We start from the raw sequence: 25,485 nt of genomic DNA, 5'->3' as shown, positions 1-25,485 counted from the left end.
TTCATTTAGTATTTTTTATTTTATTTATTTTATTTTATATTTTATTTTATTTTATATTTTATTTTATTTATTTTATATTTTATTTTATTTATTTTATATTTTATTTTATTTATTTTTTTATTTTATTTTATTTTATTTTTTTATTTTTTTATTTTATTTTAGAGACGGAGTCTTGCTGTCGCCCTGGCTGGAGTGTAGTGGCGTGATCTTGGCTCACTCCAAGCTCCACCTCGCGGGTTCACGCCATTCTCCTGCCTCAGCCTCCAGAGTAGGTGGGACTACAGGCGCCCACCACCTCGCCCGGCCAATTTTTTGTGTTTTTAGTAGAAACGGGGTTTCACCGGGTTAGCCAAGTTGGTCTCGATCTGACCTCGTGATCTGCCCGCCTCGGCCTCCCAAGGTGCTGGGATTACCGGCGTGAGCCACCGCGCCCGGCCCCAGAGTTTTTTTAAATGAACTGACATGGTGACAAACGTCTCTAGTTTCAGGTACTCAGGAAACTGAGGCAGGAGGATCCCTTGAGCTCAGTAGGCAGAGGTTGCAGTGAACCGTGATTGTGCCACTGACCTCCAGCCTGGGTGACACAGTGAGAGCCTGTCTCACATTAAAAACCAAAAAAAAAGTAGAAGAAAAAACCATTCATATTTGGTGGGTACAAAAGAACGAGGCTGCACTGTGATCCCCAAACTTCATACGACACAGTCTTAGCCCCCAGCACCTTTCAGTGGGGCCCTTATGATGAAATAGTTGTTCATGGCAGATGTCATGAAGATGCAAATTGAGATGATGTCATTTTGGATTAGGGTGGGCCCTAAATTCTACGACCAATGTCCTTATAAGAAGAGGAGACACGGCTGGGCACGGTGGCTCACGCCTGTCATCCCAGCGCTTTAGGAGGCTGAGGCGGGCGGATCACCTCAGGTCAGGAGTTCGAGGTCAGCCTGAGCAACAAGGTGAAACCCTGTCTTTACTAAAAATACAAAATTAGCTATGGTTTGGTAGCTCGTTCCTGCTGGACTGGGGCTGCCTGGCCCAGGGTAAGGAATTTGGGATAAGTGGGTGGACCTCGTTTGGACAGCGCCTGGCCAGCCACAGCATCTGGCTCTCACACCTCGGGAGGGGTCATCCCTGACTCTGCCTTTTCCCATCCCTCAATTTGGGGATGGGCAATATCCCAATTTTGCAACATTGCAGTGAGGGTGACACTCAGAACCTGTCAAATGAAAGCCACAGAACAGTGACTAATAATATTATTATAATATTATATAATTATATATTATATAAATTTATATATAGATTATATAATTATGTATAATAAACATATAAAAATATATTATGTATTATAAAATATATATATTAATTATAAAATATATATAATAATTACATATAATATATAACATAATTTTATATATAATATATATAATATAAATATATATTATATATTATATATGGTGAAGAGCAAAACCATCTCAAAAATAAATATATAATATATGTTATATATTATATAATTATATATTATATATCACATATAATAATATATACTAAATATCACATATGTAATATACAGCATCTCACATATATATAACATATGTAATATATAGCATATATTATATATTATATGTTGTGTGTTATCTAATACATTGTATTATATGTAATACATATAATTATATATTGTAATAGTATATTATAAAAATAATATAAAATTAATAGTATTAATAATTATTTTAAATAAAAAATAATTTTTTATAAAAATTATTTTTATAAAAAATAATTGATAATTATTAATATAATATTTATATAATAATAATAAAACTCACCCTTTGCAATGTCAAGTACAGCGTCTGGGGGTAGGGAACACTCACCTGTTCTGTTCTTACAGGCTGCATTCTCTGCAAGACAAAAGCAAACAATCTTTTGAGTGTCTGGAGCCTCCCTGACAGCCTCCTCCTCCCAAACTCAAATTTCTCTCTCCAGGAAAACCAGCAAAACAGTGGGGGCTCTGGGAAGGCCTTGGGGCAGCAGTGGGGGCAAAAGCAGTAGGGGTACATAGCACCTGACCAAAAGGTTGGTTGGTTTATTTATGAGACGGAGTCTTGCTCTGTCGCCCAGGCTGGAGTGCAGTGGCGCGATCTCGGCTCACTGTAAGCTCCGCCTCCCAGGTTCACGCCATTCTCTTGTCTCAGCCTCCCGAGTAGCTGGGGCTACAGGCGCCTGCCACCACACCTGGCTAATTTTTTGTACTTTTAGTGGAAACGAAGTTTCACCATGTTGGCCAGGCTGGTCTTGATCTCTTGACCTCATGATCTGCCTGCCTCAGCCTTCTGAAGTGCTGGGATTACAGACGTGAGCCACCACGCCCGGCCCAAAAGGTTTCTTATGGTGTACAAGCCCTTGTGGCAAGACTTTGGTGGGATGGAGCTTTGTGAGGCCTGTGGACAAACAAGACCCACTGTCCTCTCAGACTGCTTCCGGATGCACCCGGGGGTGGCCACAGACAGCCTATGCCAGGCCAACAAACTAGGGGAGGTGCAGCACCAGACTAGCTAGGACTCCGCCTCTGGCTGCAGCTATGCCTGCTCCCTCATCAGTGAAAGAAAGAAGTCTGTGCTGTATTTATTTTCTTTAAAAAAAACCAAACAGATTGGCTCAAAAATACTTGGAAATATAAAAGAAATTCATAGCCCTAACGTTTTTGAGCGGATAGAGACTTACAGAAAAACTGCGTATGAAATAATTAGTATTTGAGCATAAATAATAAATATATGGCCGGGCTCGGTGCCTCACACCTGTAATCCCAGCCCTTTGGGAGGCTGAGACGGGTGGATCATGAGATTAGGAGTTCAAGACCAGCCGGGCCAAGATAGTGAAACCCCGTCTCTGCTAAAAAATACAAAAAAAAATTAGCCAGGCGCAGTGGCAGGCACTTGTCATCCCAGCTACTCAGGAGACTGAAGCGAGAATTGCTTGAACCCAGGAGGCAGAGGTGACAGTGAGCTGAGATCGTGCCACTGCACGATCTTGGGCGACAGAGCAAGACTCCATCTCAAAATAAATAAATAAATAAATAAAAATAAATAACTAAATATAACACATAGGCTGGGCCCGGAGGCTCACACCTGTAATCCCAGCAGTTTGGGCGACAGAGCAAGACTCCATCAATAAAATAAAATGAAATAAAGGTAAAATATAAAATAAAATAAGAAATAATGAAATGAAATGAAATAAAATAAAATACTAAATATAACACATAGGCTGGGCCCAGAGGCTCATACCTGTCATCCCAGCACTTTGGGAGGCTAAGGCAGGTGGATCACCTGATGTCAGGAGTTCGAGACCAGCCTGGCCAACATGGTGAAACCCCGTTCCTACTAAAAATACAAAAAAATTAGCTGGGCGTGGTGGCGGGTGCCTGTAATCCCAGCTACTCGGGAGGCTGAGGCAGGAGAATCACTTGAACCCGGGAGGCAGAGCTTGCAGTGAGCCGAGATCACGCCACTGCACTCCAGCCTGGGCTACAGAGCCAGACTGTGTCTCAAAAAATGAATAAATCAATAAATACTTATGTTCAACTGGGCCCCTGTATCCACAAGTGTTACATGTGCGATCCAACGAACCGTGGATCAAAAATATTTGAGAAACTTGCCCTGAGTCTGTAGATCACTAAAAAACAAAACAAAGTTCAAGAAAAAAATAAAAATAACCGCACAGCAATAAAAATGATAGAAATAAAAAACAATAGACCACATACGGTCTGAAACTTTTTTTGTTCTTTTTTTTTTTTTTTTTTGAGACAGAGTCTCTCTCTGTCACCCAGGCTGGAGTGCAGTGGCGCGATCTCGGCTCACTGCAACCTCCGCCTCCTGGGTTCAAGTGATTCTCCTGCCTCAGCCTCCCCGGTAGCTGGGGTTACAAGAGCACTCTGGCACACCCAGCTAATTTTGTGTGTGTGTGTGTGTGTGTGTGTGTATTTTTAGTAGAGACGGGGTTTCACCATGTTAGCCAGGATGGTCTCGATCTCCCGACCTCGTGATCCTCCCGCCTTGGCCTCCCAAAGTGCTGGGATGACAGGTGCGAGCCACCGAGCCCGACCTTTTTTCTTTTTCTTTCTTTCCTTTTTTTTTTTTTTAATGATCCGTGCGTTCTGTGGTGTTATCACAGATTTTTTTTGCCCGTTCCAAGGCCCCAGAGTGCAACTTCCCCAAAATCAGGGATGTCCACGGCAGGGGTGGAGGGGGGAGGGTGAAAATGTACCTTTTGGATCTGAAGCTCATAGCGAAATTTGCGATTGAAATGACTTCTCATTTTCCACTGCATGAAGGAATGTGTCTTATTACACTCTGCAGTCATGTGGGGTGGAGTTAATCTCTCTAGCAACGAGATAAACACTTTCAGGAGTAAATCAATGCTTTTTGTTTTCCTAGAGACACTTCACATTCCATCTCCTGTGCCTTTCGAGAGGGGGAGAGAAAAACACGCTTCCAGGAAGGAAGAGAGAACAAAGACATCCCACTGGCAGAGACACAGGACTGAGCCGTGTGGGGGCCGCTGGGGGAGGTGACCCTCCTGAGGATTGCCTCCTGGGAGCCCCTCTCTCCCGGGAGCAGCCTTCAGAACCACCCTTTTGTTCACTGAGGTACCACGTATTCAGCTTTATCTGAGGACTGGCAGCTGCCGGTCTTTGTCCCTGCCCCCTCCATCTCTGGGCTCAGCCCCGCTGGGCAGCCTGGCCCACACTCCCCACCCCTGCCCAGCGCCAACCCCCACTCCCCATGCCCCCTCTGCCCGCCTACAGCCCACTGGAGCCTCGAGGGCCCTCTCCGCAGCATTCAGGATGGGCCCTCCGGAGACTCCTACACTTTGGCCGGTACACATCCTCCTGGAGCTGCCACTTCCTGGCTTCTCTCCTCCCCCCGACCCCCACCTCAGCCCCCTGAGGGGATGTCCCGCCACTCCCAGTGGCCCAGGGCATCCTCCGCTTGCAGGGAACCCCAGCACTTCCACATTCTCAGGCCAGCGCAGCCCTGTGTCTCCCGCTGTCTGTCTGGGTCTCCCCTGGGCCCCTGGAAGGAAGTCCAGCCCTGGCCCCGCCCTCCTTCTCCCCCTCCTCCTCCCCTCCTGTTCTTTCTCCCCTTCCCTCCCCTCCTCCCCCTGCACTCCTCCTCTTCCTCTCCCCCGTTTTTCTACCCCTTCTCTCTCTCCTCCCCATTCTCCTTGTCACCCTCCTCTTCCACTCCCCTTTCTCCTCCTCCTCCCCTGCCCATTCTCCTCCTCTTCTTCCTCCTCTCCTCCTGCTCCTTCTTCCTTCTGCCCCTCCTCCTTTTCTCCCCCTCCTGCTCCCCTTCCTCCATCCTCTCCCCTCCTTCTCCCTCCTCCCTCCTCTCTTCCCTTCTCCCACTCCACCCTCCTCGCCCTCCTTTTCCTCCCTCTCCTCCTCCTCCCCTGCCCATTCTCTTCCTCCTTCTCTTCCTCCTCTCCTCCCACTCCTTCTGCCCCCCCTCATCCCTCCCCCTCCTGCTCTCCTTCCTCCATCCTCTCCCCTCCTTCTCCCTCCACCTCCACCCTCCTCCCCCTCCTTTTCCTCCCTCTCCTCCTCCTCTCCTTTCTCCTCCTCCTCCCCCTCTTCCACTCAGCACCCTCCTACCCCACCTTCTCTATCTTTCCCTTCCTCCTCCTCCCCCTTCTCTTCCTCCCTCTCCTACTCCTCTCCATTCTTCTCCCTCTCTCCTTCTCCCTCCTCTTCCTCCTCCTTCTTTCTGCCTCTTGTTCTTTCTTCTCCTCCTCCTCCTCCTTCCTTCCCCATCTCCACCTCCTCCACTTCCTTTTCCTCTGTTTCCTCATTTCCCTCTCCTCTTCCAAAGCATCCAAGCACCCTCCCCGTGGGGTCAGGGCACGTCAGCTCTGGGCATATCGACATTCTCACCACCTGGAAGGTTGCCTGGAGCTCGGATGTTGTGGACTGAAAGTGTGTGTCCTCCTGTCCCAGATTCCTATGTTGAAGCCCTAAGCCCTGGTTGGACAGTATTAGAAGGTGGGGCCTTTGGGAGGTGACTGGGGTGGGCTGAAGTTATGAGGGTGGACCCCTATGACGGGGGGGTCCCATGACTCATGATGGAACCCATGATGGGGACTCCCATGACCCATGATGGGGGCTCCCATGACCCATGGTTGGGGTGGTCCCATGACTCATGATAGGACCCATAAGGGATCCTATGACCCATGACGGGAACCCATAATGAGGGATCCTATGACCCATGATGGGACCTGTAACAGGGGATCCTATGACCCATGATGGGGGATCCTATGACCCAGGATGGAACCCATGATGAGGGATCCTATGACCCACTATGGAACCCATGATGAGGGATCCTATGACCCACGATGGAACCCATGATGAGGGATCCTATGACCACGATGGGACCCATGATGAGGGATCCTATGACCCATGATGGAGGATTCTATGACTCATGATGGAACCCATGGTGGGAGCTCCCATGACCCATGTTGGGGGGGGTCCCATGACCCATGATGGGGGATCCTATGACCCATGATGGGGGGGTCCCATGACCCATGATGGAACCGTGATGAGGGATCCCATGACTCATGGTGGGACCCCTGATGGGGGATCCTATGACCCATGATGGGGGGGTCCCATGACCCATGATGGAACCATGATGAGGGATCCCATGACTCATGGTGGGACCCCTGATGGGGGATCCTATGACCCATGATGGGACTCATGGTAGGGGATTCTATGACCCATGCTGGGAGGGGTCCTATGACCCATGATGGAACCCATGATGAGGGATCCTATGACCCGTGACGGGACCTGTAACAGGGGATCCTATGACCCATGATGGGGGATTCTATGACTCATGATGGAACCCATGGTGGGGGCTCCCATGACCCATGATGGGGGATCCTATGACCCATGCTGGGAGGGCTCCCATGACCCATGATGGAACCCATGATGAGGGATCACATAACTCAGGGTGAAACCCATGATCGGGGGTCCCATAACTCTTAGTGGGACCCATGACGGAGGCTCCTATGACCCGTGACGGGACCCATGACGGAGTCAGTCCCCTTCTAACAAGAGACCCCAGAACTTCATCTCTCTCTGTCTCTCTACCATATGAAGACATAGTGAGAAGATGACCCTCTCCAAGCCAGGAAGAGACCTCGCTATGAGCCCAGCCAGCCAGCACCCTGACCTCCAACGTCCAGCCTCTGGAAATGCGAGAGGCCAACGTCTATGGGTGGGGCCACCCGGTCCGTGGGATGTGGCCTCGCAGAGCTGAGGGTGGGAGGGAACGTCGTGGGCTACTCACCGATCTGTGAAAAGACGACAAACTGATCGGTGCAGGGGATACTGAAGGCTGCGCTCCTGCCCCTCACCAGGATGTGGGAACGTTGAGAACCGCTGGAGAGTCGAGCGATGTCATCGAAACGACACCCGATCCGTGTTCCCCGAGCATCCGTGTTGTAGTGAAGACACTTGTGCTGTTCGTGGCTGCTGCGGTAAGCGGTAAGGTTGCGGGACGACCGTGACCCGAAGGCCCCTGCACCGGGGACAGCCCGGCCTGCCCAAGGGCACACCTACTTGAGATTGTTCAAGTACAGGTCGTACTGGACGTCAGCGGGGGCTGCCGGGCCTACCGCCCAGCTGCAGCTCAAGAAATCCACATCATGAACCCAGCAGGTCAGATTCTCCGCGCCTGCCCGAGGCGTCCCACCTGGGTTCACAAACGTAAAAGAAAACTCGAATTGGGACCAGGTATGGTGGCTCACACCTGTCACCCCAGCACGTTGGGAGGCTGAGGCGGGTGGATCACCTGAGGTCAGGAGTTCAAGACCAGCCTGGCCAACATGGAGAAACCCCGTCTCTACTAAAAACACAAATATTAGCCTGGCGCGATGGCTCACGCCTGTCATCCGCACTTTGGGAGGCCCAGGCGGGTGGATCACCTGAGGTCAGGAGTTCGAGACCAGCCTGGCCAACATGGAGAAACCCTGTCTCTAATAAAAATATTAAAAAATTAGCCAGGTGTGATGTCGGGCCCCTGTGATCCCAGCTACTAGGGAGACTGAGGTAGGAGAATTTCTTGAACCTGGGAGGCAGAGGTTGCATGGAGCCAAGATCTCGCCACTGCACTCCAGCCTGGGTGACAGAGTGAGATTTTGTCTCAAAAAAAAAAAAAAAAAAGCCGGGTGCGGTGGCTCACGCCTGTCATCCCAGCACTTTGGGAGGCGGAGGTGGGTGGATCACCTAAGGTTGGGAGTTCGAGACCATCCTGGCCAACATGGTGAAACCCCGTCTCTACTAAAAATACAAAAATTTAGCCGGGTGTGGTGGCAGGTGCCTGTCATCCCAGCTACTTGGGAGGCTGAGGTGGGAGGATCAGGTGAGCCTAGGAGTTTGAGACCAGCTTAGGTAACATAGCAACACCCTATCTCTATTTAAGGTGCGGCGCGGTGGCTCACCCCTGTACTCCCAGCACTTTGGGAGGGTGAGGCGGGCAGATCACAAGGTCAGGAGTTGGAGACCAGCCTGACCAATAAGGTGAAACCCCATCTCTACTGAAAACACAAAATTAGCCGGGTGTGGTGGAGGGCGCCTGTCATCCCAGCGACTCAGGAGGCTGAGGCAGGAGAATCGCTTGAACACGGGACGCGGAGAAAGAGAAAGATAGAGGGAAAGAGGGAAAAGAGCAAGAAAGAGAAGGAGAAGGAAGGAAGGAAGGAAGGAAAGAAAGAAAAGAAAAGAGAAAAAAAGGAAGGAAGGAGAGAAGAAGAGAAGGAAAGAAGGGAATGAGGCAGGGAGGGAAAGAAAGAGAAAGAAGGAAGGAAGGAAGGAAGGAAGGAAGGAAGGCAGACAGACCAGACAGACACAGGGAGGGAAGGAGGGAGAGAGGGAGGGAACAGAAAGAACAGACACACGATGAACATTTTTCTCACTGTTCTCAGGGAAGAGGATCCACGTGGAGAACGGGGGACTGGCCACTCGGACGGTGTAGTTGGTCACTTCACATACGGAAATGGCTCCAAACTGGCAATAGCTATTGTTCATGGCCTGAGAGAGACACAGGAACGTGATGGCTGCGGAGAGACCATACTGAATTTGATACATACTGAATTTGATGTTCGGATGTGTTCTGAGGTCGAATTTCGTTCTTGTCACCCAGGCTGGAGTGCAGTGGCGCGATCTCGGCTCACTGCAACCTCCGCCTCCCAGGTTCAAGCAATTCTCCTGCCTCAGCCTCCTGAGTAGCTGGCATATGACACGCACCTGCCACCACGCCCGGCTAACTTTTATATTTTTAGTAGAGACGGGCTTTCACCACGTTGGCCAGACTGGTCTCGAATTCCTGACCTCAGGTGATCCACCCGCCACAGCCTCCCAAAGTGCTGGAATGACAGGTGCCCGCCACCCTGCCCGGCTAATTTTCGTATTTTTAGTGGAGACATGGTTTTGCCATGTTGGCCAGGCTGGTTTCGAACTCCTGACCTCAAATGATCCGCCCGCCTTGGCCTCCCAAAGTGCTGGGATTATAGGTGCCCACCACCACACCCGACTAATTTTTTTGTGTTTTTTAGTAGAGCCGGGGTATCACCACGTTGGCCAGGCTGGTCTCGAACTCCTGACCTCAGGTGATCCACCGGCCTCAGCCTCCCAAAGTGCTGGAATGACAGGTGGGAGCCACCACGCCTGGTCCTCTCTCTCTCTTTTTGAGACACAGTCTCTCTCTGTCGCCCAGACTGGAGTGCAGTGGTGCGATCTCGGCTCACTGCAACCTCCGCTTCCCAGATTCAAGCAATTCTCCTGCCTCAGGCTCCCGAGTAGCTGGTAATTACGGGCATGAGCCAGCACACCCGGCTAATTTTCCTATTTTTAGTAGAGACGGCATTTCACCATGTTGGTCAGACTAGTCTAGAACACCTGACCTCAGGTGATCCGCCCTCCTCGACCTCCCAAAGTGCTGGGATGACAGGCGTGAGCCACCGCGCCCAGCGTGGGATTTGATTTTCTACCAGTCCTAGCTTAGCCTAGTTTCATTTTCACGTCCACCCTGTCCAGTGTGTGCCACCTTGGATATCCCGCGGATGGGAAACCAGACCCTCCACACTCACTTCAAATCCCACAGCTGGCTTCGGGGCAGAAGCCAGGTACTCGTGACAGCAGCCACGGGAGCAGTACTGGTTCTCAGATTCCTGCAGGAGACGGAAACGTCTCGTGTGTCAACCGTAGAGAATGTGATTTACCGGCATAAAGTCGTCGGAGTCTTTGATACACTCCACGTCAGTCACGTTTCTGTTCAGGTCCCACATCAGCTGCTGAGTCTTTTGTTTCATCCTTAGGTTCTTGATTGGTGGGTTTCGATCTAAAATGGTGACAGGTTGGAGTTAGAAGAGATACACACAAATCTTTTTTTTTTTGGAGACGGAGTCTCGGTCTGTCGCCCAGGCTGGAGTGCGGCGGTGCGATCTCGGCTCACTGCAACCTCCGCCTCCCGGGTTTGGGCGATTCTCCTGCCTCAGCCTCCCGAGCAGCTGGGATAACAGGTGCCCGCCACCACGCCCGGCTAGTTTTTTGTATTTTTAGTAGACATAGCATTTCACGATGTTAACCAGGACGGTCTCGATCTCTTGACCTTGGGATCTGCCCGCCTCAGCCTCTCAGTGTTGGGATGACAGGCGTGAGCCACCGCGCCCGGCTGATAGACAACAATCTTAAAACGACACTGTAATGGGGTGTGGCTCTTTGTTTGTTTGGAGAGGGAGTTTTGCTCTGTCCCCCAGGCTGGAGCGCAGTGGTGGGATCTCAGCTCACGGCAACCTCCACCTCCCGGGTTCAAGCGATTCTCCTGCCTCAGCCTCCTGAGTAGCTGGGATAGCAGGTGCCCGCAACCACACACGGCTAATTTTTGTATTTTTATTAGAGATGGGGTTTCACCCTGTTCACCAGGATGGTCTCCATCTCCTGACCTTGTGATCTGCGCGCCTTGGCCTCAAGACAATCTTAAAACAGCATTGTAATGTATATATTTTATTTATTTCTTTTTTTTTTTTTTTTTTTTTTTTGTTGAGATAGAGTTTTGCTCTGTCACCCAGGCTGGAGTGCAGTGGCACAATCTCGGTTCACTGCAGCCTATACCCTCCCGGGTTCAAGTGATTCTCCTGCCTCCGTCTCCCGAGTAGCTGGGATAACAGGTGCCTGCCACCACGCCCGGCTAATTTTTGTATTTTTACTAGACATGGGGTTTCACCCTGTTGGCCAGGATGGTCTCAATCTCCTGACCTTGTGATCCGTCCACCTCGGCCTCTCTAAGTGCTGGGATTACAGGCGTGAGCCACCACGCCCAGCCAATACACAACAATCTTAAAACAGCATTGTAATGGGTATGTTCTGATTACAGAACATACCCATTGGGTTGTGAGACGGAGTCTTGCTCTATCGCCCAGGCTGGAGTGCAGTGGCGCGATCTCTGCTCACTGTAACCTCCGCCTCCCGGATTCAAGCGATTCTCCCGTGTCAGCCTCCCGAGTAGCTAACAGGTGCCCACCACCACACTCGGCTAATTTTTGTATTTTTACTAGACATGGGGCTTCACGATGTTGGCCAGGCTGGTCTTGAACTCCCAACCTCACATGATCTGCCTGCTTCAGCCTCCCAAAGTGCTGGGATGACACGCATGAGCTACCAAGCCTGACTGAAAAGTGGAGTTCTACGTAGGCAGGAGACTTGTGTGAGCTGGTAGAAGTCATAAACCGGACAGGTGCAGTGGCTCACACCTGTCATCCCAGCACTTTGGGAGGCCGAGACGGGTGGATCACGAGGTCAGGAGATCGAGACCATCCTGGCTAACACGGTGAAACCCCGTCTCTACTAAAAATACAAAAACTAGCCGGGCGAGGTGGCGGCGCCTGTAGTCCCAGCTACTCGGGAGGCTGAGGCAGGAGAATGGCGTGAACCTGGGAGGCGGAGCTTGCAGTGAGCCGAGATCCGGCCACTGCACTCCAGCCTGGGTGACAGAGCGAGACTCCGTCTCAAAAAAAAAAAAAAGAGAAATTAGCCAGACGTTGTGATGGGCACCTGTAATCCCAGTACTTTGGGAGGCCAAGGTGAGTGGATCACTTGTGGTCAGGAGTTCGAGACCAGCCTGACCAACATGGCAAAATCCCGTCTCTATAAAAAAAAAAAAATAGAGAAATTAGCCAGATGTGGTGGCAGGCACCTGTCATCCCAGTGACCCAAGAGGCTGAGGCAGGAGAATCACTTGAACCCGGGAGGTGGAGGTTGCAGTGAACTGAGATCACACCACTGCACTCCAGCCTGGATGACAGAGTGAGACTCTGTCTCAAAACCAAAAAAAAAAAAAAAGAAAGCAAATGAAAATATAAGCTAAACCATGCAGGAAACTGAGAATGGTAAACTGGCACTCCTGATCCCAGCATGCGAGTTTCATCAAAAGACCTCACATGGCGTCTGTCACCATCAGCTGCCTGCCTGTGACATCGTATTGCAGTTTTACCAGACGCTGCGTTACAGGGAACTTGGCGACGGGTACAAGGATGTCTGAGTCATGCCTGACCACCGCACGAGATTCTGGCATGAGCTCAACAGAGAAAGTCTCCCTGAAGCATACGAAGGACAGGAGGCTGACATCGTGCGTTTGTCCCCCCCCCACCCCCCAGTCTGGATTTTTTTCTCCAGCTCTTACCCTCCTTGGTTTGCAGGAGACAGGGCGTGGCGACCAGGAGCAGCGTAAGCCAAAGGAGGACCATCGGGAAGGCAGCTCCCGAAGGCAGGACGGAGGTGCCTGCTGGAGGAGAACGGAGAGTCAGGCAGTGGGGACTGGCTGTGAAACTGGGTTGCGGGTATCGCAGGAAATGCTTCTGGACGGAAAACTAGTGAGTGTGCATGTGTGTGTGTGTGTGTGCGTGCACAGGCACCTTTGCACACGCATGTAGGTCGCAGGGTGCTTGTACATGTGTGCATTGTGTGCACGAATATCCGTGTGTGTGTGTACGTGGGTGTATATGTGTGCGTGCCTGTGCGTAGCCATGTCGGTTTGCACGTTTGCACATGACCGCATGCATGCCTGCGCACACACGTGTACTGTGCACACGTGTCTATAAGCATATGTGGCTGTGCGCCTGCCCATCTGTGTACATTTGTGTGCCCACGTGTATCTGGGTGCACACATAAGTGTTTGTGTGTTTTCTTTTCTGTGTGTGACAGAGTCTCGCTCTGTCATCCAGGCTGGAGTGCAGTGGCACGATCGCGGCTCGTTGCAACCTCCGCCTCCCAGATTCAAGTGATTCTCCTGCCTCAGCCCCCTGAGTAGCTGGGATGACAAGCACCTGCCACCATGCCCGGCTAATTTTTGTTTCTTTTTGTTTTTTTTTTTTTTGAGACAGAGTTTTCGCTCTTGTTGCCCAGGCTGGAGTGCAGTGACGCGATCTCGGCTCACTGCAACCTCTGACTCCTGGATTCAAGCGATTCTCCTGCCTCAGCCTCCCAAGTAGTTGGGATTACAGGCGTGCACCACCACGCCCGCGTAATTTTGTGTTTTTAGTAGAGACAGGGTTTCACCATGTGGGCCAGGCTGGTCTTGAACTCCTGACCTCAGGTGATCCACCTGCCTTTTCCTTCCCAAGTGCTGGGGTTACAGGTGTGAGCCACCGCGCCCGGCTGTGTTTGTGTGTTTTCATGCATATGTATCTGTGCATGTGTTCCATGCATACACACATGTGCATACACAAATATACACGCATGAGAGTCTGCTTGTGTGCGTGCCTGTATGTGCCTAAAAGTGCATATTTATGTGCATGCATGTGTGAATGTATGTGTACAGAGGTGTTTGCATGAGTGTGTATGTGAGCATGTGTGTGCATTTCTGTGTGTGTACGCATCTGTGTGTGTGTCAGCCTTTCCATTTTGAAAGAACCTCTACCAGCCGGGTGTGGTGGCTCACGCCTGTCATCCCGGCACTTTGAGAGGCCGAGGCAGGTGGATCGCCTGAGGTCAGGAGTTCAAGACTAGCCTGGTCAACATGGTGAAACCCCTTCTCTCCTAAAAATGCAAAAATTACCTGGGTGTGGTGACACACGCCTGTCATCCCAGCTACTCGGGAGGCTGAGGCAGGAGAATCGCTTGAACCCGGGAGGCAGAGGTTGCAGTGAACCGAGATCACACCACTGCACTCCAGCCTGGACAACAGAGAGAGACTCCACCTCAAAAAAATAAAAATAGGCCTGGGCGCGGTGGCTCACGCCTGTCATCCCAGCACTTTGGGAGGCCGAGGCGGGCGGATCACGAGGTCAGGAATCGAGACCACACTGAAACCCCGTCCCTACTAAAAATACAAAAAATTAGCCGGGCGCGGTGGCGGGCACCTGTAGTCCCAGCTACTCGGGAGGCTGAGGCAGGAGAATGGTGTGAACCCGGGAGGCGGAGCTTGCAGTGAGCCGAGATCCGGCCACTGCACTCCAGCCTGGGCCACAGAGCGAGACTCTGTCTCAAAAATAAAATAAAATAAAATAAAATAAATAAAAATAAAAGCAAAAAAAGAAAGCAGATGACGTCACGTATATGTTAATTAGCTTGATTTAACCATTCCACAAAGTATCCATCTTTCAAAACAGGGTTAGACACCACAAATATATACAATTTTGTCAATTAAAAAAATAATTTTTCACATGCCTGTAGTCCCAGCTACTCGGGAGGCTGAGGCAGGAGAATGGCTTGAACCCGGGAGGCGGAGCTTGCAGTGAGCTGAGATCCGGCCACTGCACTCCAGCCTGGATGACAGAGCGAGACTCCGTCTCAAAAAAAAAAAAAAAAAAAAAAAAAAAAAAAAAAAAAAAAAAAAAAAAAGGATAGCCCGTTCCTGGCTCCGGCTGTATCCACAAACCAGGAAAACTCATCCCCTGTGGCACACCGGGAAACTCAGATGACAAAAGCAGTGCAAGGAAGTTTAATTAGAATTATGAGTCAACACAGACAGAAATTCTTAAGTGGCTGCAGTTACCGTAACAAAGGGGTGCAGGGCCTCAGCCTCCTGGGCTGGAACTGTTTCCGATGTCCCAGACAGGCTGGTTCTCCTACACCGTGCTGTGGGCTGATAGCTTTCTTTTCTCTTTATTTTTCTGTCTTCATTTTTTCTTTCTTTCTTTTTTTTTTTTTTGGAGACAGACTCTCACTCTGTTGCCCAGGCTGGAGTGCAGTGGCACGATCTCGGCTCACTGCAACCTCCGCCTCCCGAGTTCAAGAGATTCTCCTGCCTCAGCCTCCCCAGTCGCTGGGATGACAAGCATGTGCCACCCCACCCAGTTAATTTTAGTATTTTTAGTAGAGACGGGGTTTCACCATGTTGGCCAGGCTGGTCTCGAACTCCCAACCTCACGATCCACCCGCCTCGGCCTCCCCAAGTGCTGGGATGACAGGCGTGAGCCACTGTGCCTGGCCGGCGTGGTCGCTTTCTTTGCCCGCTGGGACAGGCCGCTGCAGAGTTTCCTGAGGGTCCCACTCGTGTTTGTCAAACACCCTTAACACCTCTGTTAGCAGCAGTAAAAAGAATCCAGAGGCCTCCTCCTGGGTCATGGTGCCTCGGGGACCAGCTTGGGGCTGGCACGCAAAGAGACTTTTCGTTCCTCCGCCCTGCCATGGGGTGCCTGAGAGCCTCACCTGCCTCAGGGACCACCCCTTCCCCAGGGTGGGGAAATCTCCCTGGGCCTCTCAGGACGTGTTACCTGGAGGATCCCGGCTGGGAATCAAGGCTTCGAATCTCCCTACCGTTCGGTCCAGGGGCGTCTCCAGCCTCTGTCATTCGAGGCTGTCTGCTGGGGGTGCTCAGTGTCTCCTGACCCGTTGCCAGGCGCCTCGGGGCTCCCGGGAAATTCAGCATCTTTACGATGGAAGAGTGTCAAGGATCCCACAAGCAGCAACTTTTACGCAAACGGAATGCGATACACTGGGAGTGACAGGTGCGGGGGCTCAGCCTGGAATCCCAGCACTTTTGGGGGCCGAGGTCGGAGGATCACCTGAGGTCAGGAGTTCGAGACCAGCCTGGCCAACGGGGTGAAACCCCGTCTCTACTGAAAATACAAAATGAGCCGGGCGTGGTGGCAGGTGCCTGTCATCCCAGCTACTCAGGAGGCTGAGACATGAGAATGGCTTGAACCCGGGAGGCAGAGGTTGCAGCGAACCAAGATCGCGCCCCTGCACTCCAGCCTGGGCAACAAGAGTGAGACTCCATCTCAAAACAAAAAAAAAAGGAAGTGCTTCTAAGTGAACGAGAGGTAGAGGAGGGATAGAGGAGGGTCTTGCATTGCTTATCAGCTGAAGGCATTTACTTGAGTGAAGTCCCGAAATCATACAGGGATCCGGGTGTGGCGGGGAGGCACTCAGACGCATTTTTTTGTTCTCCTATTTCTAGAGATGGGGTGTTGCTCTGTTGCTCAGGCTGGAGTGCAAAGGTTCAATCATAGCTCACTGGAACCTCGAACTCCCAGGTACAAATGATCCTCCCAGCTCAGCCTCCTGAGTCGCTGGGACTATCGGCGTGCACCACCACGCCCAGCTAATTTTTTAATTCCTTTTTTTTTTTTTGAGATGGAGTCTCGCTCCGTGGCCCAGGCTGGAGTGCAGTGGTGCGATCTCGGCTCACTGCAACCTCCGCCTTTCAGGTTCCCGCCATTCTCCTGCCTCAGCCTCCCGAGTAGCTGGGACTACAGACGCCCGCCACCACCCCTGGCTAATTTTTTTTGTATTTTGAGTAGAGACAGGGTTTCACTGTGTTAGCCAGGATGGTCTCGATCTCCTGACCTCGTGATCCGCCCTCCTCGGCCTCCCAGAGTGCTGAGATGACAGGCGCGAGCCACCGCACCTGGCAATTTTTTAATTCTTTTGTAGAGACAAGGTGTCACTATGTGGCCCAGGCTGGTCTCAAACTCCCAAAGTGCTGGGATGATAAACATGCGTCTCAGTGCCTGGTCCTCAAATGCCAATTTTAATGGGCTGTCCTCAAACCCATCACCACCATAAATAATGTGTTTTGTGTGTGTTTTGTCTTGAGACGGAGTCTCACTCTGTCGCCCAGGCTGGAGTGCAGTGGCGCGTTCTCGGTTCACTGCAACCTCCGCCTCCCCGGTTCAAGCAATTCTCCTGCCTCAGCCTCCTGAGTAGCTGGGATGACAGGCATGTACCACCACACTCAGCTAATTCTTGTATTTGTAGTAGAGAAGGGATTTCACCGTGTTGGCCAGGCTGGCCTCGAACTCCTGACCTTAGGCGAACCTCCCATCTTTGCGTCCCAGAGTGCTGGGATGACAGGTGTGAGCCACCGCGCCCAGCCTACCTTCTTTTAAAGAAGCAAGGCCGGGCGCGGTGGCTCAAGCCTGTCATCCCAGCACTTTGGGAGGCCGAGATGGGCGGATCACGAGGTCAGGAGATCGAGACCATCCTGGCTAACCCGGTGAAACCCCGTCTCTACTAAAAAAAAAATACAAAAAACTAGCCGGGCGAGGTGGCGGGCGCCTGTAGTCCCAGCTACTCGGGAGGCTGAGGCAGGAGAATGGCGTAAACCCGGGAGGCGGAGCTTGCAGTGAGCTGAGATCTGGCCACTGCCCTCCAGCCTGGGCGACAGAGCGAGACTCCGTCTCAAAAAAAAAAAAAAAAAAAAAAAGAACCAAATGGCTTTAGCATCAGTAGAACTTGCAAGGCAACAGGCAGTCTCTAAAGTCTCCATTTGGACAGAGCCTGTGTTCAGCTCAGCCAAGAGACCAGCGGGTGAGTGCCCATGGTGGCCACACGGTCCACAGTGTGCTGGGCACGCCACGCACAGTCACACTTGCCTGTAGGGGCCGTGGTCCAGGAAGACACCTGAGAACGTTGGGACATCTGTGCTCTTAACATTTATTGATTAATATTTTCATTGGCCAGGCGCGGTGGCTCACGCCTGTCATCCCAGCACTTTGGGAGGCAGAGGAGGGGGTGGATTGCCTGAGGTCAGGAGTTCGAGACCAGCCTGACCAACATACGAAACATACTAAACATACAAAATCTCTACTACTCTACTAAACATACAAAATCGCTACTAAACATACAAAAACTAGCCGGGCGATGTGGCGGGTGCCTGTAGTCCCAGCTACTCGGGAGGCTGAGGCAGGAGAATGGCGTAAACCCGGGAGGCGGAGCTTGCAGTGAGCTGAGATGGTGCCACTGCACTCCAGCCTGGGCGACAGAGCGAGACTCTGTCTCAAAAAACAAAAACAAAAAACAAACCACCACTTCTATCTTCTAGAACATTGTCATCACTCCAAAAGGAGACCCCAGGTCCATTACAGACCCATCCTTCCCCCACCCCTGCCCCTGGCAACAACTCATCCATTTTCTGTCTCTGTGGATTTGCCTGTATCTGGATATAGGGAATAAATGCAATCGTACAGACACTACATATCTTTTTGTATCTGGCTTCTCTCAGGAAGCATCATGTCCTCAGTGTTCACCCACATTGCTGCCTGTGGCAAAGCCCTGTTCCTTTTCATGGCTGCGTAATATTCCACTGTGTGGATGGACCACATTATATTTCTCCATTCATCTATAGATGGGGGTATGAGGGCTGTCTCCACCCCTTGGCTGCCGTGAATAAAGCTGCTTGTTCCTTTTCATGGCTGCGTAATATTCCACTGTGTGGATGGACCACGTTATATTTCTCCATTCATCTATAGATGGGGGTATGAGGGCTGTCTCCACTTCTTGGCCACTGTGAATAAAGCTGCTTGTTCCTTTTCATGGCTGCGTAATATTCCACTGTGTGGATGGACCACGTTATATTTCTCCATTCATCTATAGATGGGTATGAGGGTTCTCTCCACCTCTTGGCCACTGTGAATAAAGCTGCTAGGAGGGACCTGAGGTTTCACCAGCCGTCTGGGACATTCTGAGTCCCACCAGCCTTTGAAAACCAGTGAGAACACTATGAAAAGACTGGGGTCCCAGCCCCAAAAGCGGCTACCCAGCTGGCAGTCAGCACCCCCTGGGCGTGAGCTCTTCCACTAGTTTTCTAATAAACAGAGAACTCTGGGCACGTGTGTGTGTTTACATTTTCTAGCAAGCACGCCGAAAAAGCAGAAAACGCAGTAACATGAGTCCTAACCCGCTATCACCTTTCTCAACCCAAGGCGTCTAAGATGAATGTGACTGCAAACATCCTTCTTTGGTTACCCGGCCGTTCAACGTGCCGTGTGGTACCCACGGACGGCAGGTGTCAGCGGAAACCAGTTGGGTGCCAATGCCCCGTGTCTGCCAGGACGGATTTAGGAACCCACCGTCCGCCGCCTCCCCTGCCTGCCGCCTTTCCCTCATCCCACCCTGGAGAGGGGATCTTACCTTAAATGCAGATGCAAGCGCTGTGTGGAAGAAACACCCTTCGTGGCTCCAGTCCAGAAGATCTGGAGCGTCCCGACCCCTCGGACGTCTCCGAGTTTCCCTGGGTGTAGTAGAAGCAGCTTTCCCCGAAGAGAAACTGAAGCTTGTCCTCCCAGATCGAGCTGTTTTATAAGCTCCAGCCGGGGCCCCACCCCGGAAAGTCAGACCCAATGGGGATCTGGCAGTGGGGAGGGGGCCGTCAGAGACCCCCTTTCTCTCCCACGGGCTGGGATCCCGGGGTCAGCAGGTTGGTAACCCGAGGCAGACTTTCCTTGAAAGACTCTTTCTTTGAGAATTGTCCTGTTTCCCGTTCTCATTTTTTTTTTCTGCCAGTGTTTGTTTGCTATAATTAGAATTCAGGCTAGCTATTCAAGCATGGTTGGGCAACTTCCTGACAGAGTAAATTCAGCCCTGGAGGGGTGAATGCTGCTATCCAGGGGCTCCTGCCTGTGTCTCCTCCCTGTGCCCAGACAGGGGAGGTGGCTCCCGGTCTCAGATGACGGATCTTATTAAAGACATGTTAGTGGCCAGGCGCGGTGGCTCACGCCTGTCATCCCAGCACTTTGGGAGGCCGAGGCGGGCGGATCACTTGAGGTCAAGAGATTGAGACCATCCTGGCCAACATGGCAAAACCCCCGTCTCTAGTAAAAATAAAAACATTAGCCAGGCATGCTGGCAGGTGCCTGTAATCCCAGCTTCTCAGGGGGCTGAGGCAGGAGAATAGTTTGAACGTGGGAGGCAGAGGTTACAGTGAGCCAGGCTGGCGCCAGTGCACTCCAGCCTGGGTCACAAGAGCAAAACTCCGTCCCCCCCCCCCAAAAAAAAGATATCTTAGTGGCCAGGCGCGGTGGCTCACACCTGTCATCCCAGCACTTTGGGAGGCCGAGGCGGGCGGATCACTTGAGGTCAAGAGATTGAGATCATCCTGGCCAACATGGCAAAACCCCCCTCTCTAGTAAAAATAAAAACATTAGCCAGGTATGGTGGCAGGTGCCTGTAATCCCAGCTTCTCAGGGGGCTGAGGCAGGAGAATTGTTTGAACCTGGGAGGCAGAGGTTACGGTGAGCCAGGCTGGCGCCAGTGCACTCCAGCCTGGGTCACAAGAGCAAAACTCCGTCCCCCCGCCCCAAAAAAAGATATCTTAGTGGTCAGGTGTGGTGGCTCACGCCTGTCATCCCAGCACTTTGGGAGGCCGAGGCGGGTGGATCACCTGAGGTCAGGAGTTCGAGACCATCCTGGCCAACATGGTGAAACCTCGTCTCTAGTAAAAATAAAAAAATTAACCAGGCGTGGTGGCAGGTGCCCGTAATCCCAGCTTCTCCCAAGGCTGAGGCAGCAGAATTGCTTGAAGCCGGGAGGCAGAGGGTGCAATGAGCTGAGATGGTGCCATTGCACTCCAGCCTGGGCGACAGAGCGAGATTCTGTCTCAAAAAACAAAACAGAACAACAAGAAAAGAAAAAGAAAAAAGAAGGGAAAGGAGGGAGGGAGGGAGGAGACAGAGAGATGCAGGAAGGAGACGGGGACAGAGGGAGGAAGAGAGAGGAAAGGAGGAAGGAAGGAAGAAAGGGAGGGAGGGAGGAAGGAAGAAAGGGAGGGAGGGAGGAAGAGAGGGAAGGAGGGAAGGAAGGAAGGAAAAAAGGAAGGAAATCAAGGAAGGAAAGGAGACAGGGAGAGAGAGGAAAGGCAGGAAGGAGGAAGGGAGGGAGGGAGGAAGAAAGGAAGGAAGGAGACAGGAAGAGAGGGAGGGAGGGGGCAAGAAACTTGAGCGAAGTTTCCAGGCGGGTCGTGGCCTTGCTGTTGGAAGCCTCGGGGCCTGTTTCATCGTGAGGCGTTCCCAGATGGCGAGGAGAGAGAACCAAGGCTTTGGGGGCCCCTCCCAAGGTGCCCTCTACCCCGGCTGTAACTTCCCCCACCTGCTGTGGTCCCTGTGAGGGGGCGGCGGGGGGGTTGAGGAAGCCCTGACCCCACCCAGAGGGAGGGTGAGGTCCTGGCCCCACTTTGGAGTTCTCTCTGTTAAACCAGGGCCTGGTGCTTCGGTGAGGATTCAGGAGGCAGAGGTGGCCTCAGGGACGGGTGGCCTTGGACATGCCTGTGCCCCTGGATCGGGTGGGGAGGGCTCTGCAATATTTTAATGTGACCATTTCCCTCCAGGAAAAAAAAAAAAAAACAAAGAGGCAGGAAGTCAGACCCACCTCCCTAAGTCCCCGCAGAGGCCAACAGCTTTCAAAGCTTCTCCTCTTTCCTGGACGAGCTGCTGACCACACCGCACCCCTGGGCTGCCCACTGCTTCCCCCGCCCAGCATCCTTCCTGCCTCATTCTGTGAATCACAGGGTCAAGGTCTCCCTTGGGTCAGTGACTTCCAGCAACCAGAAGACAGAGCAGACACCTCCGAGATGCCGGGTGCCCTCTCCTCTGTAACGAAATCCTGACTCATTAGGACGCCTGGGCTTCAACCAACTGGGCATTGTACGTCTTTTTTTTTTTTCCTTCTCTTTTGCTTCCACCAACCCTTGCAGTGTGTTTGGGGACCCGGGTGTCTCCTGTCAACTGTCTACAGACAGGCCGAAACGTTGACTGCAGCCCAGGAGGCGAGGGGTGCACCCAGGCCCCACCAAAGTCTCCCACACAGGTTTTGTTTTGTGTTTTTAACATGGACTTTTCGCTCTTGTCGCCCAGGCCACAGTGCAGAGGCGCGATCTCGGCTCACGGCCACCTCCGCCTCCCGGGTTCAAGCGATTCTCCTGCCTCAGCCTCCTGAGGAGCTGGGATGACAGACACCTGCCACCACGCCCAGAAAAGGAAGTTGGAAACGATGGGGTTGTCAACTGGATGTCACCTCACGGCTAACCGCTTCCTTATTTTTTTAAATCGGATATATTTAACCTACAAACAAGATGTGTTGGTACAGAATTGACTCCTCAACAATGTGGGGGACACTGCCATCTCCTGCAGTCAAAAATCCAAGTATACGGCGGGGTGCGGTGGCTCACGCCTGTCATCCCAGCACTTTGGGAGGCCGAGGTGGACGGATCACCTGAGGTCAGGAGTTCGAGACCAGCCTGGCCAACACGGCGAAACCCCGTCTCTACTAAAAATACAAAAATGACCCAGGCATGGTGACGGGCTCCTGTCGTCCCAGCTACTCGGGAGGCTGAGGCAGGAGAATCTCTTGAATCCAGGAGGCGGAGGTTGTAGTGAGCTGAAATCACGCCACTGCACTCCAGCCTGGGCTACAGAGCAAGACTCCGTCTAAAAGAAAAAAAAAGAAAATCCAAGTGTAACTTTTTTTTTTTTTTTTTTTTTTTTTTTGAGACGGAGTCTCGCTCTGTCGTCCTGGCTGGAGTGCAGTGGCCGGATCTCAGCTCACTGCAAGCTCCGCCTCCCGGGTTCACGTCATTCTCCTGCCTCAGCCTCCCAAGTAGCTGGGACTACAGGTGCCGCCACCTCGCCCGGCTAATTTTTTGTATTTTTAGTAGAGACGGGGTTTCACCGTGTTGGCCAGGCTGGTCTCGATCTCCTGACCTCGTGATCCACCTGCCTCGGCCTCCCAAAGTGCTGGGACTACAGGCTTGAGCCACCGCACCCGGCCCCAAGTATAACTTTTAACTCCTCCAAACCTTGGCAATGAACAGCCTACTGCTAACCAGAAGCCTTACTGATAACATAAACAGTTAATTCATATATATTTGTTATGCTCTATGTAAGCTATACTGCATTCTTGCAATTAAGTAGGCTAGAGAAAAGAATGGTATTAAGAAAATCATGGCGGCAGCCTGGGCGCGGTGGCTCACGCCTGTCATCCCAGCACTTTGGGAGGCCGAGGCGGGCAGATCACAAGGTCAGGAGTTCAAGACCAGCCTGAACAACATGGTGAAACCCCATCTCTACTAAAAATGCAAAAATTAGCCGGGCGTGGAGGCAGGTGCCTGTCATCCCAGCTACTCGGGAGGCTGAGGCAGGAGAATCACTTGAACCCGGGAGGCGGAGGTCGCAGTGAGCCAAGATCGCGCCACTGCACTCCAGCCTGGGCGACAGATCAAGACTCTGTCTCAAAAACAAAACAAAACAAAAAACAAAAAAGTAGCCAGGCACGGTGGCAGACACCTGTCATCCCAGCTACTCGAGAGACTGAGGCAGGAGAATTGCTTGAACCTGGGAGGTGGAGGTTGCAGTGAGCCGAGATCGCGCCACTGCACTCCAGCCTGGGTGACAGAGCGAGACTCCATCTGAAATAAAAAAAAAAATTAATACAAACACCTTTGCACAGTCGGGTCAGCTTTTTTTTTTTTCCATGGTAACATCTTACAAAATGAGGGTGACAATGTTGCAACCCAGAGATTGATACCATCTTACTTAGGTCTTCCCAGTATTACTAAGCATTCCGTTCTAAGTAATTTTATCACGTGTAGAAAATAACCCTTTAGATGATCTGTCACTCTACTATAAAGACACAGGCACACGTATGTTTATTGCGGCACTGTTCACAATAGCCAAGACTTGGAACCAACCCAAATGCCCATCAAGGATACACTGCAGAAAGAAAATGTGGCACAGACACACCGTGGAATACTATGCAGCCATCAAAAAGGATGAGTTCGTGTCCTTTGCAGGGACGTGGGTGAAGCTGGAAACCGTCATTCTCAGCAAACTCACACAGGAACAGAAAACCACACACCTCATGTTCTCACTCATCAGTGGGAGTTGAACAATGAGAACACATGGACACAGGGAGGGGAACATCACACACCGGGGCCTGTCGGGAGCTGAGGGGCTGGGGAAGGGAGAGCATCGGAACAAATACCTAATGCATGCGGGGCTTAAAACCTAGATGACGACTTGATGGGTGCAGCAAACCACCATGGCACGTGTGTAGCCACTTAACAAACCTGCATGTTCTGCACATGTATCCCAGAACTTCAAGTAAACTAAAATAAAAATAGAAATAAAAAACAAAGAAAACAACCCTTTAAAAACCAACACCGGCGGGGCGCGGTGGCTCACGCCTGTCATCCCGGCACTTTGGGAGGCCGAGACGGGCGGATCAGGAGGTCAGGAGATCGAGACCATCCTGGCTGACACGGTGAAACCCCGTCTCTACTGAAAATACAAAAATTAGTCGGGTGTGATGGCGGGTACCTGTTATCCCAGCTACTCGGGAGGCTGAGGCAGGAAAATCGCTTGAATCTGGGAGGTGGAGGTTGCACTGAGCTGAGATCGCGCCACTGCACTCCAGCCTGGGTGACAGAGCGAGACTCCGTTTAAAAAAAAAAAAAATTAGCTGGACACGATGGCAGGTGTCTGTAGTCCCAGCTACTCAGGAGACTGAGTCAGGAGAATCACTTGAACTCGGGAAGCAGAGGTTGCAGTGAGCCGAGATCGTGCCACGGCACTGCAGTCTGGATGACAGAGCTCAAAATAAGCAAATAAATAAAATAAGCAAAACAAGCAAATAAAAATAAATAAATAAATAAATAAAATGGTCCCCACCAGGCACGGTGGCTCACACCTGTAATCCCAGCACCTTAGGAGGCCGGCATTTTGCCTGAGGTCAGGAGTTCGACACCAGCCTGGCCAACATGACAAAACCCTGTCTCTACTAAAAACACAAAAATTAGCCGGGCCTGGTGGCCGACACACCTGTCCTCCCAGCTACTCGGGAGGCTGAAGCGGGAGAATGTCTTGAACCCGGGAGGCGGAGGTTGCAGTGAGCCGAGATCGCAGCACTGCACTCCAGCCTGGGCCACAGAGAGAGACTCCATCTAAATAAAATAAAATAAAAATAAAAATAAAAGAAAATGATCCCATCCCCCCAGACTCAGGGTGGAGGGGAGGTGTTGGGTTTGTTTTGTTTTTTTGATTTTTGTTTTGTTTTTTTTTTTGAGACGGAGTCTCGCTCTGTCGCCGGGGCTGGAGTGCAGTGGCCGGATCTCAGCTCACTGCAAGCTCCGCCCCCCGGGTTTACGCCATTCTCCTGCCTCAGCCTCCCGAGTAGCTGGGACTACAGGTGCCCGCCACCTCGCCCGGCTAGTTTTTTCTTTTTCTTTTTTCTTT

At 51.6% G+C, this 25,485-nt stretch overlaps 1 protein-coding gene across 5 annotated transcripts in view; it reads right to left on the bottom strand.

Annotated features, from left to right (window-relative positions):
• The window catches only part of IL3RA (interleukin 3 receptor subunit alpha), a 43,475-nt gene that overhangs the window by 13,801 nt on the left and 4,189 nt on the right, over positions 1–25,485 (bottom strand). Inside the window, exons 1-8 of one of the 5 annotated variants that reach the window (XM_030926265.1) lie at positions 19,394–19,738; positions 12,720–12,821; positions 10,261–10,379; positions 8,956–9,070; positions 7,601–7,733; positions 7,329–7,510; positions 4,252–4,367; positions 1,863–1,889 (exon numbers count right to left, since the gene is read on the bottom strand). In XM_030926265.1, the coding sequence (XP_030782125.1) occupies positions 1,863–1,889; positions 4,252–4,367; positions 7,329–7,510; positions 7,601–7,733; positions 8,956–9,070; positions 10,261–10,379; positions 12,720–12,783 (756 nt within the window). In that variant the 5' untranslated portion in view covers positions 12,784–12,821; positions 19,394–19,738. Of the gene's footprint in view, positions 1–1,862; positions 1,890–4,251; positions 4,368–7,328; positions 7,514–7,600; positions 7,734–8,955; positions 9,097–10,260; positions 10,380–12,719; positions 12,822–19,393; positions 19,739–25,485 lie in introns of those variants that run through there. The other 4 variants (XM_030926263.1, XM_010364483.2, XM_030926264.1 and 1 more) reach the window with 4 other exon arrangements.

The sequence above is a fragment of the Rhinopithecus roxellana genome, chromosome 22 (assembly GCF_007565055.1).
Source record: "Rhinopithecus roxellana isolate Shanxi Qingling chromosome 22, ASM756505v1, whole genome shotgun sequence".
Taxonomy (NCBI): Eukaryota; Metazoa; Chordata; class Mammalia; order Primates; family Cercopithecidae; genus Rhinopithecus; species Rhinopithecus roxellana.
This window is presented reverse-complemented; position numbering and strand designations above follow the sequence as displayed.